This window comes from Symsagittifera roscoffensis, chromosome 4 (assembly GCF_963678635.1).
Source record: "Symsagittifera roscoffensis chromosome 4, txSymRosc1.1, whole genome shotgun sequence".
In the NCBI taxonomy this organism is placed as follows: Eukaryota; Metazoa; Xenacoelomorpha; order Acoela; family Convolutidae; genus Symsagittifera; species Symsagittifera roscoffensis.
The window spans coordinates 67,716,203-67,732,173 of NC_087065.1; the positions used below are offsets into that span (position 1 = coordinate 67,716,203).

The 15,971-nt window shown below is 32.3% G+C and overlaps 1 protein-coding gene across 1 annotated transcript; it reads right to left on the reverse strand.

The window, feature by feature from the left end:
• Positions 1-6,276: 6,276 nt before the first annotated feature.
• LOC134845133 (uncharacterized) lies at positions 6,277-14,045 on the reverse strand. The gene is made up of 4 exons (XM_063862010.1): positions 13,746-14,045; positions 12,315-12,477; positions 8,275-8,382; positions 6,277-6,612 (listed from the first exon to the last, which is right to left on the reverse strand). Exons 1-4 carry the CDS (start codon positions 13,753-13,755, stop codon positions 6,528-6,530), a joined length of 366 nt encoding a protein of 121 aa, XP_063718080.1. The 5' UTR covers positions 13,756-14,045; the 3' UTR covers positions 6,277-6,527.
• Between the last annotated feature and the right edge of the window lie 1,926 nt (positions 14,046-15,971).

The window sequence follows — 15,971 nt, forward strand, 5'->3', positions numbered from 1 at the left end:
ATTATTATCATTTTGATTATTTTTGTAATTTTTTTCTCGAATGCTACTCTCCCATGTATTTGACTTAGTGTTCAAATGAAACAATAGGTTTTGAGTAGGGTTTTTCCCTGCTTAAATCATTTTCTACAATTTTGGCAGGAAAAACGCTATGATCGTGGGAAAAATCAATTTTTTGTAGTTTTAACCAGTTTTTTGAATTTTTTTGCGCGTTTCTCAAGCGTACCCTGGCGGTTCTGGGATTCGAAGTTCATCTAAAAAATTGAAAATTTTTTTGCTGCTTAAGCTATGGCTCCCTTATTTAAGTAGGTAAACCGCTATGGACTGCAAAAACAATACTAAGCCACCTTTTTCAGTACAAGTGTCTTAGTAATGTTTTTGAACGTTTAACAGAAAATATATACCAACAATCAAATGGAAATCAAGAAGTACACAAATTTTAGTACAAAGTGAGAAAATGGTTTATGCAGGGAAAACTCCACTCAACATTCGGGATTGAAGGTAAAATTAGTTAACAGGCTTTAAAACACATGTGTCTGATGCAAACGCGAGAGGCTCAAGAATTCGAAGATCTCAAAAATAAGTCAAAATTATCTCTTTTTCTCTTTTCAAGAATTCTTTTCAAGAGTAATGAACTTAGTGAGTACTCTTACATAGTTTGCAGATTTTTTTTGTTTTTTTTTCAGGAAAAAATTCTAAAAGTTGACCATCAATTTTGATTTTTCGCGATTTTACTTGTGATTTATTTTTAGGTTCAATCAGGGGCGGATCTAGGATTTTCTCGAGGGGGGGGCGGATTTTCAAAAAATTTTCGAAAATTTTGACGACTTTTTTTTTTTTATAGGTCGATCAGATTGATTTACCGAGCTCTTCCAGAGCAGTAAAAATACCCTGTTTTGGCCAAATTTTCTGCGCCGCAGGCAATTTTTTGAAAAAACAGGTCAAAAACGCCATTTTTGGGCACTTTTTGGAAAATTTTGACAAAAAAAAACGCGTTTTTTTGGCGCGCGCTCCCCCTCAAAATTAGTATATATTGGCGCCGAAGGTGCCTTTAGAAAAATTTTAGGGGCGGTCGGCCAAAAATGGATTTCTTAAAAAGTACCAAAGGGGGGACCCTTTGGGTTGGCAGGGGTTCGAATCCCTGAGGAAGGGGCGTCCGCCCCCCCCCCTAAATCCGCCCCTGGGTTCAATGCATTTCTATTGTTAAAGGGAAGGCAAATTCCGCTATCGAACAGCAAAATTGTAAAGATCACGAAAAACGTGATCAACTTCTAATTTCGAAAATGGAAATTATTCATCAGGTTTCCCAGCGAAATAAAAATTTTACCTATTGAGCCAGTTTTCTCAAATTGGGTGAGTTTTAACAAAAAAGTGTCGACCATTGAATTTTTTTGAAAAAATATATCGGTTTTTTCCCAGTTTCTTTGCGTTCATTACTCTTTTTCAACTGTCCGTTGACTATGTTTTTTGGAAATGACATATGATATCAACAAAAGAAAAACTGATGAAAGAAATAAACAAATGAAAAACTACTCTGGAGCTCACAAAATTTTTTAAAAGTGGTTCCGAGCTCGAAAAGCCAGACAACTGTGGAGGACCTGGAGAAAAAATATACACAAAAGAAGTAAACAGATCCGAACGCCAAAACATTTTTTAAATCTCAATATTTTGTGAACTCTACATCTTTTCAACTGTTATTTGTTTTTGTTGGTTTCTTTAGTTTTGTTAGCGTATTTGGATTACATTTATCAGCTCTATTTTTTTTACTTTTAGAACTGCCAGCTTGAATGTTTTCCAATTTTTTCGAGCAGTGCTAATGTGTCAGCAGATTCAAAAGTGCGCGCCCAGTGAAAAAAGCTGTCGAAATAGAAATATGCGAGCGATAATATTGTTGCAATAACTTTGCGTTTAACTTTTTTTTGGCCTCAAAAAATTGATAATAGATATCCTCTCTCAAAAAAAGTGTATCCAATTGAGTGGCGTTCTCCGATATTAAAAAAATAATAGCTGAAATGGCACTATTTAATTATTCTTCAATTGATTTTCGAATGACTGAGTCCATATTTTTTGCTTCTATTGTTTTTCTAATCTATTTGAAACGCCTTTTAGTTCCTGGATCTATTTAACAACTACCCCCGTGCAAGATAGGGGTTAATTGTTATGTTATTTAGTTTTGAATCCACTGCCATAGTAGCACGCCAAAAAATATGTATTTAGGCTGGCATTTTCAAAGTAAAAAAAGTCAAAGTAGAGCAATATTCATTCAAAAACGGTTTAACGTTCGGGTCTCTTATGCTTTGGCGGTCGAATCTCTTCAGGTCTCCCGTGTCTATTTCTTTCTCCAGGTTTTTCAAATATTTCTGGTTTTTCGAGCTCGCAACCATTAGAAAATGTTTTCAAAGCTCAAGACTAGTTTTGTTATTGTTTATATCATTTGTCATATTTATTTCCACAGTAAAACGGACGTTATCAAACCGGAGTATAGACGTTTTTCTGGTTAACAACTAGTTTAACAGCATCACTTGAATCATTTTGATTTACGTTTACTAGAAAACAAAAATCAGAAGTTAATTCGTGCAAGTGGCGAAAAGCCAACGCACATGCCGATAATTACAAAGATCAATGGTTCGAATCTTTGCAGGACCTTTTGGTGAGCGGAAAGTTGTCAGCGCGTCAAAAAATTTTGTCGGACTTAGTTTGTCTGCTTTTTTGTCGGCTTTTGTGTCGCAGCGTTAAAGTGGTCTAAAGTTGGTCCTTTTTCATTCAATTAAAAAAAAACTTTTCAAAGTATCCTGGTTTTGAGCAAGTAATTGAGTTCCAAGAAGTTTTGACTGTTTTGTTATGATTTTTTTCACGCTGTTCAATAAAAAAAATCAGTTGTTTTCTTTATAAATTCAAGGAGTGTTTTTGGTGCAGTGGTTATACCCATGATTGAGACGACAAATCCCAAAAGTTCGATTCTGCCCTGAACTAAACAAGTTTTTGGGTTTTCACCTTTTTTAACCTTGATCATTTTGACTTTTCTCAAGAACTAATCTCCCTTATCTGAAGATTTTGTGTTTAAACGAAATCACAGGTTGCTTGAGTTTTTTATGCATAAATGGTTACGCTCAATTTGTTCGCAAAAAACTTCACACAAAGTTCAAATTTTGATGTTGACCGTGTTTTGGAGTTTTTTTCACTTCTCTTGGTAACTATCCCGCCAGTTCCGATACCATGGACTTAATCAGATCAACAATTGTTCAAAAACTGCCGGCATAAAAAGTCACTCCCAATTTTTTTTAGAAATAAGTTAAGCTTTTCAAAAATCTCAAATAGAAAGTTATGAATTTCGGAACTTTTTACCATTTTGTTATAAACTTGAATTTTGGTAACAACTGCCCGATCAAAATTGAGATGAAGTTCTTAAGCGAAAGAATTGGTTATAGGTTTTTTGGAAAAGCTACGGCCTAACTTCTTGTAAAAATGTTATTTCGTTGAAGTGAGTAATTCCAACTATCTTGAAAATTTTCACTCATACATATTTTGGTAGAGAAACAAGTAAAATATAATGCAAAAACCAATTTTTGATGTTACGCATTTCGAATTTAAAAAAAAAACAAACGCGTACTTGCAGCCTTAGCTGGGCCTCTAGTTGTCTTATCGAGACGTACGAAAGTTTTGCTTCACCCATTTTGTTAAACATTTTTTAATATTCTCCACATAGGTTAGTTATGTTTTTATTGTATCGCAAGTGGTGCGAAGCTCCGTTTAGTATCTCCGTTTAGAAGTTTGGTTAAAAAAATTCTCTTGTGACCAAAAAAAGTGAAAAAACAAGTGATTTTGACTATTTTCTGAGTTCTTGCGAATTCTTGAGCCGCGCCGCATTGACATAGGTGGTTTAAAGCGTGTTAAGCACTTTTACACCTTCAATCAAAAAGTTTATGACTTGAAAACTAAGCTAAAATCGCACCAGTTTTCAATTAGATGGAGGCTGATTATTTTCATATCGATAAAAGTGCAAAAAAAATTGCGTCTCAATTTAGTCACATTCCTTTTAGTTTAACCAAGTTTCTGTCCCTATCTGTCCGTAAAGTAAGATTATGTTTATTACACTGGGAACCATTAAGCGCTGGAGTAACTTGTTTGATATTTTTTATGAATATATTGTACTGGTGCAATGATACAGCGCATTGAAAACCAAACATTTTCCTTTGGTCTAAAAGTTCATTAAGTTAATCGAATTTTTGACCAATCTGATCGCAGCAATCTTGAATTTTCAAAACAAAGCTCTAGCGCTAAATTATTGTATTTATTTATTGGATTGGCGATTCTTTAAGTAGATAGTCCAGAATAGACGCGCGATTTTTCTCAGTGCTGGTTTGATTTTTTTTTCTTAAAAGGCGTCACAAAAATAAACATTACTGGTTACGAATTTTGAAAACTGATTGAAGAACCACCAACTGACATTTTTTATTTATTTTTGTCATAAAAATTGCGTTCATGAAATCTAAAGTCAAATTTAAGCATTTTAAAAACCATTTACTATTTTTTTGGAAAAAAAACAAAGTTGTTGGTTTTCAATTATGCTAGTCAGAAAAATCTTTTTCTTGAAATCAAATGTCAAATTTTAGCATTTTAGAAACCAATGACTATTTTTAAATCAAAATTGACAGTTTTCAATTATGCTAGTCAGAAACATCATGTTCATGAAATCTAAGGTCAAATTTTAGCATTTTAAAAACCAATAACTATTTTTTTGGAAAAAAAATACAAAATTGTTTGTTTTCATTTATGCTAGTCAGAACTATCATTTTCTTGAAATCTAAGGTCAAATTTTAGCATTTCAAAGACTAATGACTACTTTAAAATCAAAATAGACAGTTATTTTATATGCTAGTCAGAAGCATCATGTTCATGAGATCTAAGGTCAAAGTTTAGCATTTTAAAAACCAATTACTATTTTTTTTGGAAAAAAAACAAAATTGTTAGTTTTCATTTATGCTAGTCAGAACTATCATTTTCTTGAAATCTAAGGTCAATTTTTAGCATTTTAAAAACCAATGACTATTTTTTGGAAGAAAAAAAAACAAAATTGTTAGTTTTCTTTTAGGCTAGTCAGAAATATCTTTTTCTTAAAATCTAAGGTCAAATTTTAGCCTTTCAAAAACCAATGACTATTTTTAAATCAAAATTGACAGTTATTGTATATGCTAGTCAGAAACATCATGATCATGAAAGCTAAGGTCAAATTTTCGCATTTTAAAAACCAATTACTATTTTTTTGGAAAAAAAAAACAAAATTGGTAGTGTTCATTTATGCGAGTCAGAACTATCATTTTCTTGAAATCTAAGGTCAAATTTTAGCATTTCGAAAATCATTTACTATTTTTTTTGGAAAAAAAGTAGTTCGTTTTTAATTATGCTAGTCAGAAATATCTTTTTTGTTGAAATCTAAGGTCAAATTTTAGCATTTTAAAAACCAATGACTATTTTTAAGTCAAAATTGACAGTTTTCTTTTATGCTAGTCAGAAATACCATGTTGATGAAATCTAAGGTCAAATTTCAGCATTTAAAAAACCATTAACTATTTTTTTAGAATAAAAAGTAGTTAGTTTTCAATTATGCTAGTCAGAAATATCTTTTTTGTTGCAATCTAAGGTCAAATTTTAGCATTTTAAAAACTATTGACTATTTTTAAATCAAAATTGACAGTTTTCCTTTATGCTAGTCAGAAATACCATGTTCTTGAAATCTAAAGTCAAATTTAAGCATTTTAAAAACCATTTACTATTTTTTTGGAAAAAAAAACAAAGTTGTTGGTTTTCAATTATGCTAGTCAGAAATATCTTTTTCTTGATATCTAAGGTCAAATTTTAGCATTTTAGAAACCAATAACTATTTTTAAATCAAAATTGACAGTTTTAATTTATACTAGTCAGAACGATCATGTTCATGAAATCTAAGGTCAAATTTTAGCATTTTAAAAACCAATTTTTATTTTTTTGGAAAAAAAACAAAGTTGTTAGTTTTCAATTATGCTAGTCAGAAATATCTTTTTCTTGAAATCTAAGGTCAAACTTAATCATTTTGAAAACCAATGTTTGTTTTTAAATCAAAATTGACAGTTTCCATTTATTTTAGTCATAAATATCATGTTCATGAAATCTAAGGTCAAACTTTACGATTTTGAAAAACCAATGGCTATTTCTGGAAAAAAATCAAAACTGATAGTTTTCATTTATTTTAATCATAAATATCATGTTCATGAAATCTAAGGTCAAACTTTACCATTTTGAAAAGCCACATTTACCATATTTTTTTACAATCGTAGTCTGGTCTATTAGCATATCGGTATGACGAGTATAAATGGAGAGCAGTTGATTTCAAAACTATAAGTTTATTTTATTTATTTCGAGCGCAAAAGTGAAGCAGTTTCCTTATTTTCAGTTTTTGTCTTAAAATGATGATTAACTCAGTGAGTAGGAGTTTGAAATAAAAAGCAAGTCAGAAGTATAGTCTAGAAGTGTCAGTTTCGGCTCAGTTGGAGTTAGGCTAACAGAGACTGATAGAGAGAAGAGAGGATGAATGTGGCTGCCAGAAGTGATCCAGACGTATTCACGATTTGGCTTCCACTAAAAGCAAATTAATTTGAGTCATAATTAACAAAAAAGTTAAATATTAAAAACTGAAATAAAATTCCTCGAAAGTTTAAATAACTACAACTTAAGTAACTAACTACAACTTAAATAAGTAAGTTTTTACTAACTAATACTTAAATTAAAGCGTTATGAGTCAAGAGTATTTTTCTTTTACTTTAATTTAAAACTCAAGTTGATGAAAATATTATTTTCATATACAGTATATGATATATGAATAATATATTTTCATCAACTTGAGTTTGAAAAAAAAACAGGCTAGCAATAATGTTTTGAACACAAAATTTCACTCAAAAATGGCGTGTTTTCGGCGCGCTCCACTCTCAAATTTAGTTAGATTGGCGCCCAAGGCGCCTTAAGAAAATTTTTGAGGTTAGTCAGCCAAAAATGGATGTCGTAATATTATACTACATTGATACAACTGATAGGGAGCGACCTCAAAAACGCCCCCCCCCTCCCCCTCGTCACGCTACTGCATATACTAATTCCAATTCTAATTTAATGCTCTGTGTTTTACTGAAGAATGTCATAAATTATATGCGTCGAGCCAGAAAATTAAGTTTCAAGCAGAAAGTATTCTAACTGTCTGGAAAACTTAAAAAAAAAACAGTTACAGCGAAAGGAAAGTCTAATAATATAATGATAAACATATGATAGAAGCTAAAAAAAATTTTTTATGACTCCAGTTTTGAACCATGATACCAAAAAAGAGATACAAAAGTGGTATATATCATTTTTGATTTTTGCTCAGATTGTTCAGCAAGGCATTCATCGAAATAATCGAAAATCTCCCACAATTTCTGGTTGTAAAGTTCCTCCAAAAGGTCCATCTTAAATACTATTTCATTTTTCTTCGTGAAACCCTAACTTTTTGGTCGAAACTTCCAAAAAGGGCGAACACGGCACTTTCAAGCAAACGATTGCCAGTGGTGCCCACATTCGTTCCCAACATGCCCGTTCTACCGTTTCGGAAGAGCTCAAAAAGTTCGATACTGCTGACCTAAGAAAAGATCGACAAAATTTTTTTAACGCTATCCTCCCCATCGACAAAAAAACCCTACGCAACGCCTATGTAATTAGAGTTACTCCAGTTATCAAAAGAATAGCAAAGTTTTTCTTTTTTAGGGAGAACCACCAGCGGACTTAGGGGATATCCATTTTTGGCTGATTGACCCTAAAATTTTTCTAAGGGTGCCTAAGGTGCCAAAATCTAAACTCGAGGGGGAAGCGCGCACCAAAAAAAGACGCAACTTTTTGGTCAAAATTTTCCAAAAAGTGCCTAAATCCGCTATTTATGGCCTGTTTTTTTTTCAAAAATTATAGTGATTTCGGAGAGCTTAGAAAAAAGTTTTAAAAAAGCACCCCCCCCCCCGAGAAAAAAAATCCTAGATCCGCCCCTGGGGAGAAGTAGAAGAAGTATTGCGGGCAAAATTGAGATCTTTTTAGTTATCCAGTCCAAATGTGAAAATTATTATGAGAAAGGATGTAAAAAGTTTAGTATGACAGAGGATGTAAAATATTGGTAATTAAAGTCTGATCTTGTAGATAAATTACTGAGGTGGCTAAAAAGTTCCCACAGTTATGATGATTATTATTTCAATAATTTGAAATTTAATGTTAAAAATAAATCAAAATTACCCGCGAAGACATTTCCCCTCTTCCTTGTCGCAGGTTCCTGGGATAACTATCTTCTCAGTGTCTTTATAAGTTACACACGTCGAGTCATCCTTGCAATCTAGCGGGTTCCTGTTAATTTAGTTACTGCTCAGCTTGAACATCGAAGTTTGGAACAGATTTTAAAAAGTGATTCAAAAAAGAGACTGACAGCTAATCTCTGGTTTACGGGATGAAGCGATTGGTTAATGAAACAGATTTTTTGAATCTACAGCCAATGAGAATCATGTATGTTACGTAAAATCAAACGCAAATGCGCTTTAAATAGTTAGTTAATTGCACATTTAGCCAAAAAATACTTAATCGGATTGAGTCTTTCGACTATTTGCTTTATTACACTAGCAATCAACTTAGTGTAATATTACAAACTTTTTTTTCTAACCTAACTCGCAAATAAAAGCGTTCATTGAAAGTGTTCACTTATTTGCGAGTTTCACTGTAGCATTACAAATTGCATAGCTTCTGCTCTCTGCTTTTTTTGTGGCTGTGTTTTGTGCATGTGAAGCGTCTGTGGCTGAGTGATTAGTGAGTGAGAACGTGGCCGAACGTAGCCGACTTATTACTAATCGAGGCTAATTTCTAATTTTTCTTATTGCACTTTATAGTTCTTGCTAGTGTTAAAACACTGATATATACTTAAAACTCTTCCATGATTCTATGAATTCTTTTTATAGGTCTCAATTGATTTTATGTTCTGGTAAAAAGACACAGATATCAATTTATTCGAAATATTCTAAAAGCGGTCTGAATAAACATTACAGGTAAACTTTTAACGAGTTGCTTATGGAATACGATTGATTTGTAACAAAAAGTTGGCAATCATATCTAATGACAGAAAAACTAGAAAGCGAGAAGCGGTAAACTCCGAACGGGTTGCAAGGAAAGTTCACTGTTTTTGTTTAAAGGTTGGAGATAATTGAGTAGATACGATAGGGTGATAGTTAAATATATTCAAAAAATGTTTCATTTTCATCAACCTAGCATCGAAATGGTGTCTATTTCCATGATTAAAGCGCTAAATAGCAAAAAAATTTGAACCTTTTGTAATTTTTCAAAACCTCAATAAATGCCTATTTGCCGGTCTATGAAAAAACAAATGCAATAAGACTGCTTGTATCAAGGCAAAGCCCTGAATATTTCGACTACCAGTTAAGCTCTACCTAATCTGCTATCTAGTCTGCTCTATGTACTCCTACTACTAGATAAGCACCGTGATATACCAAAATGACGCCTTTTTAAATATTATTTGAGCTGCGACAGAAATTTAGCTTCTTATAACACCTTAATAATAATCGAAGTCCTCAGTGATGAAAACAAAATATAGCAAAGCCTTATTTAATTTACTAGCAGCAACTGTATTTTCTTTTCAAAGCATTTTGCTCACCTCTTAGTAAGCATTTGTTGGAACGTTCCTTAAGTTCATTGCTGACATGCTCAACTCAAGAGTGCTCGTTCATCAGGGCAAAAATTTCACAGTTCTGACTGTACTTTAAAGCTAATTCAAAAATTTTTGTTGCGAAATTGATAAAATAGACAAAAAAATGAATTTATTGTCTTGTATCTTAGTGTTGAGACCAATATATTTGCCTCAATCCAATTTACAACGAAATAATCCGCCCTTCAAGTTCTTACAAGAGCGCAATTTTTTGCGCGTTACTCATCCAAAATTGGCCATTATAGCAAAATTAGCAAGTTTCAAACTCCCTTAACGTTACCCGCATCCAGCTTCAAGCGTTAATAAACGATTATATTACGATTTTAGTAACAGTGTTACTAAGATTGAGAAACAATCGATTTTAATCAATTAATGATTGATTATAATCTCTTTTTTTAAAATCAAATTATAATAATTATAATCCATTATAATCGATTTTAATCAATTATTTATTCGTCTATTTTTCGATACAAATATAATCAATTATAATTGATTATAATCCATTATTTTTATGAAAATTTCTGGTTCTTCAGTTTTGCACAAAAATCCTTTATAATTGATTATAATTGGTTATAATCCCGTTTCTTTGTCCATTTTGTCTTCGAAGTTGCATCTAAATTGCTTATGTTTTATGCTCTTTGTAGAAGTTGGTTTCTATGAAAAACGAGAAAAATATTTTTAAAATTTTACATTAATTCAAATTGTTGATTTTTTTTTTCATTTCTTCCCCATTAGAGTTGTTTTGTGATGCATATTTTAAGCTTTTTTAAACACCAAAAATCAGCAAATTGATTTTGTTTCATGATTGATTCGGAAGATTTATTTTCCATTTACCGCGGGAACCTTTCCACTGATATGAAAGGATCTCTCTTAAATTTTTGTTTCGTGGTAAAACTTTGTTTCAGATGAACCAAAGTGTTCAAGAGATCTCTTTTTTAGAGATTTTCTTATTGACACAAAAATAATAACCCATAAGGTATAATTCAAATATAGTTTTGAATTGACAAAATTTTGGCAAAATAAGAGATTGTAATTGATTGTAATCGATTATAATTGATTTTAAGGGTTTTTGTAAGAACTATAATCAATTATAATCAATTATAGGAGATTATAATCTTTTGAAAAATATCACGATTATAATCAATTATAAATTCTTTAAACCCCTAATTTTGGTAAATATAATTAATTATAATTGTCAAAAAATCATCATAATAATCCGTTATAATCGATTACTTACGCCTAAACTTGGATGCGGGTACGTATCAGCTCCTGGCAATGATAGTTTTTAGATGGCACAAATACATTTTTTGTTAAAAAGACGAAAATTATTTTTCGATTAGACGAAAATAAAAACCATCCGAAGCATAAATATTCCATTTCATTCGAACAAATGCTTTCGTATAACCCTTTCCCATAGCTCTTTAGCCGCTCATGGTGAAAAAAAAATGTTTTCGTCATAATCAAAGACATAAACTACGACTGTATTTAGCCTAGTTTTTCAGCATATATTATACAAGTTGTTGCTTAGTCGTAGGTTTAATTGATGCGGTTAGTGTTTTAGATTCGATAAAATGAGCACTTTTTAGAGCGTTTGTCAACTAGACTTTGCGTTAGTTTTTTTTACCTATGCGTTTTAACTGGAAGTCAATTCAGCAATTATTTTTGCTTAAGCGACCTCAAAGTGATGTGCATAAAAGTGATGTGCATAATTAAATCTTTTCATGGTATATCTGTTTTTGTGTCCAAATTTTTTTTCAATACTAATTATTATACTTTTACGGCTTTTTAGATTTTGGTTTAATTTTTTGAAAATCGTGCTCAATTATGCTCCATTAAAATTCTCATCAAAATATTTTCCAGATGTTTGTACTAAATTAATTCCCAATCCTTAGATATTGTCAGTTTAATACATTAAAGTGATGTCAACTTATAAATTAAAACATGTGAAACACTTCAAAAAATGCTCGTTAAATTTGCTCAATAAAGTCCGTTTGAGAAAAGCAAAGTTCAAAGCTTTGTTCATCTTGAAAACATTTTTGAAAACTTTAGCGTCTTTTTCATTTTTTTTTCAGTTTTTTCGGTTTCCTAATTTTTTTAATCAAATTGTCTGTCAGTTTTTCCAGAGGAGTTCTAAACCAGCTCAGGAAGTTATACGCTTATAGTCTGTTTTTTGATGTCATCTTTGATTAATATTAAGCATCGTTTTTATCTATTTTCTCAAAAATTTTAAGCTTCGTAGCTTCGGTCAAAACTCTTTTGGCGTACTCAATTCTCATCTGCTTATGAATTTCGCTTAATTTTAGCAATACGTAATTTTTTGAGATTATTCTTACAATTTTATTATAACAGTTTTTTTATGTTTATTGTAATTTTCTACTCAACTTTTGAGTTTGAAACAGACAAATTGATCCCTTATAATTTTTTTTGTTTTTTTTTCGATCTTATTAGTTTTAATCAAAATGGAACGTTTTAGACAGAATTGGAATTTTCAAAACAAAATCGGATCTTTTTAACCAAAATTTGAGTTTTTAATATTAAACCAGAGTTTTTAAGCAGAACGGGAACTTACGTTTTCTCGCAATCTTCGTTTTCCCTTATGCAATAGTTCCACTCTTTACAACACTTTTTTCCACTGGCACACGTTTGCTCTTTGTCTTTGCAGGCTTCAGCAGCTTCTGAGTTTTGGATTGTGAAGAAGACACAAATTGCCAGCACAAAAAATGCAGCTGTAGCTGAAATCGAGAAACTTGGTTATTTTGATCAAGTCTCTGTCCAGAGGCGGAGGATCTAAAATTCTCCTGAAGTGTTTTTCCAATACAAAACAATCGAACTTCTCAGAGTGACCAAATTGGTTTTTGTGGATCTTTTTAGAATCTAAGATTCACTGTAAGAGCGAGAACTGATTCTCCTGAAGTGTTTGAGTGCTGTTTTTCCAATACAAAACAATCGAAACTTCTCAGATTAACCAAATTGTTTTTGAAAATCTTTTTAGAACTTAAGATTCACTATAAGAGCGAGGACTGATTTTCCAAAATTTAAAACGATTTTAAATTTTGGACCAAATTCGTTTTTGGGGATCTTGCAGGATCTTAAGTTTTCAGAATATGCGAGGATGCTGGTTTCCCAAAAATACAATAGAAAATTCTTAGGTTGACTAAATGCTTTTTGGATTTTCTAGGAGCTAATATTCTCTGTAAATACGTGAATGCTGATTTATCAAGAACCAAATTGAAACTTCGTAGGCTTACCACTTTGGCTTTTGAGGATCTGTTTAGGATCTAAGATTCTCGGTAATTGCGAGGATGCTGATTGTTCGAAAACGAAATCGAAACTTCTTAGGCTGATCAAATTTATTTGCTGGATTTTTGGGATATAAGATTGAGTGTAAATGCAAGGATGCTCGTTTTCCGAAAACAAATTTGAGTTTTTTGGCTAATAATATTGGTTTTTGATATCTCCCAAAACACTAAAAAAAACCTCGCTTAGCCAAAAAAATTGAACTTCTCGCGAATTGTTGTCAAACTGACCACTTTTGAGGTTTTTTAAATGGCGTATACTCCGATATAGTTTTTTATTCGGGCACTCTCCCTGTAATAATAGTAATTTTTGTCGTTAAATACCAACAAAGAAGTGCCCTTTGAAACGCGAAATCAAAAAACTTTTTGCCTAATTTCTAATGAAAAAAAACCCAACCCCTCCCACCCCCCCCCCCTCAGGTATTTGACCCTCACCACTCAACCACTCAAAAAGTCTTCTCTTTGGTTTTATTTTACGATATCCATTTCGGCTGGCCGACTCTAAAATTTTTCTAAAAGTGCCTTGGGTTCCATTATGTAATAATTTTGTGCGCCAAATAAATGCAATTTTCTGGTCAAGAAACATTCCAATAAGTGCCTAAAAAGGGCTTTTGTGTCTGTTTTTTTTCGAATTACTACTTTTACAGTTTTTCAAAGAAAGAAAAATCATTTTTCAAAAATTTCAAAACAAAAATTTAACTTACCTCTCAACATTTTCGAAACTGAGTTTCTAGTGATCTAAATTTTCTGTTCGAAGCTGGTAGCGAAATATATCCGTCTGAAATGAGTTCTTTCTAATTTAATGGCAGCTTTGTGGGCTTCTTATCAAAAATAGACCCTATTTCTTGCTTGTCTTCAAACAAAACCCCATTTAGTCGCCATTTTTAAGAACTTTGAGTTACGACATTTTTTACGATCGCTAATTTGTGTCGTAAACTAAATTTTTACCATACTTGCAAAGAATTTTGCCTCTATTATCAACATTGTTGAGAGCAAACAGTGTGTGTTTGAAGTTTTTCCAATAATATAGACGAAAAGTCAGCACAAACACGTTTGAATTGAATTGAAAAGCAAGACCGATAAAAATTGACTTGTGACGAACAGTTTCAGTTTAGCGTAATATAATGAGAACAAATTAAGGAAATTTTAGAAAATTGGGCTATCGAGGCTGTTATCAGTTTTATGGTAAAGCTAAAAGTGATATAACATGACCCCAATAAATAGGACTTTCTTCACAAGGGGGTTTCTTCACAAGGGGGGTGTGAAGACACCTTAGTCTGTCTGCGAGACCGAGACGCATGTAGTGCGCTTTTAAGTTTATTGATATCTAGTGGCCAATTGTCAATAAGTAGGTTCAATGAATCACGAAACTACTTACTAAATTTTCAAAATATGTCATTCTTTTCCTATCGTAGCAAAGCCGAAAAAAACTTACTGTGACCATAAAACAAATCGTGATTAAACTCTCCCAATACTTTCAGACCGTACGGGAAGCAAAAGTTGTTGTGCTTGAAAACGTGTACCAAATAAAAGGGACTTGGTAACAACAACAAAAAAAAAACAAACAAACAAAAATTGAGACTGTCGTGAATGGAAAGATATTGTCTAGAACTTTGACTCGCGTGATACTAAAAAAGTCTGCACAAAAAGCAACAAACTCAACCCGGGTAGTTCTGAGTGCTAAATTTTAGTTGATATAAGTATCAAAGAATTAATTCTCGCTCAATTTTGGGTTTATAATCATCCATATACTGATAACAAGACTGCTCGTATCAGGGCGAAGCCCTGAATGTTCCGACTGCCTTTTAAGGTTTATGGAGCAGCAGTAATAGCATAGAAAAATTAAATGAAATAAACTAAAATGAAAAATTTTTTTTTCTAAAATTTGAAATTTTTTTATGAAAATCATCACCCCACACGCCATATAAAGTACAAAATGAGAGATTTCGTTCCTTTTAACACATCAATTATGGCAAATAAGCTTCGTTCAACCAATTTGGAACGATTTATAAGACGGATTAAATCTCCGCTTACGCGTTAATAGCGCGAATTATATCGCGCGTTAATTGTCCCAAATTGGTCAAAATGGCCAAAATGGCAATCTTTAAACCTTCATAACTCTACGAAAAATGATCACAGGTGAAATTTCTTTTCAAATTTAAGCTCAGGACAACAATACCTTTTGAATGATATAAAAAAAATTCCGTCAAAAATTGCTAGTTAAAAAGTCGAAATTTGTCTGAAGAAAAAAAAACCCACCCCGAGCACAAATATTCCGTTACTTTCGTATCGAAAGTCGGAACAATAAACTGTTCAGAAAAGTTCAGAAGTGAGCGGTTTTTCGGATCTTGTTAGCTATTTCCCCTCCCCCCACCCCCATTGTACCTTGTAACGAATCTCTTACCCCCCCCCCCCCCATAAAGAATGAATCGAAGACTTAAGCATATACGAATTTTGTACCTTGTCAACTATTTCCTCCTCTATTGCACTAGGGGGGAAATAGTTCACAAGATCCGGTTTTTCCAATCGCTTAGAGGATGCCGAATGGATTATTGAATGAATCCCCCTCCATAAAGAATGAATCGAAGACTAAAGCATATACGAATTTTGTACCTTGTCAACTATTTCGTCCTCTATTGCAATAGGGGGGAAATAGTTAGCAAGATCCGGTTTTTTCAATCGCTTAGAGGATGCCGAATGGATTCATGTCTTTGATAGATGCCTGGAAATCTCAGCTGTACACGACAATTGAAACTGTCATGTACAAAAAGGATGTCAAAAATAATTTTTCGATTATTTAAAAATAGACTTCTGAAACGCTGAAAAAAAGTTCATTTTCTCAATTTTTTATTGAATAGTAATTTACGCGTTTGGATGTTTCTTTTCAGAGAAGTCACAATTTTCTCAGTTTTTCTTAGAATTTGGAAATC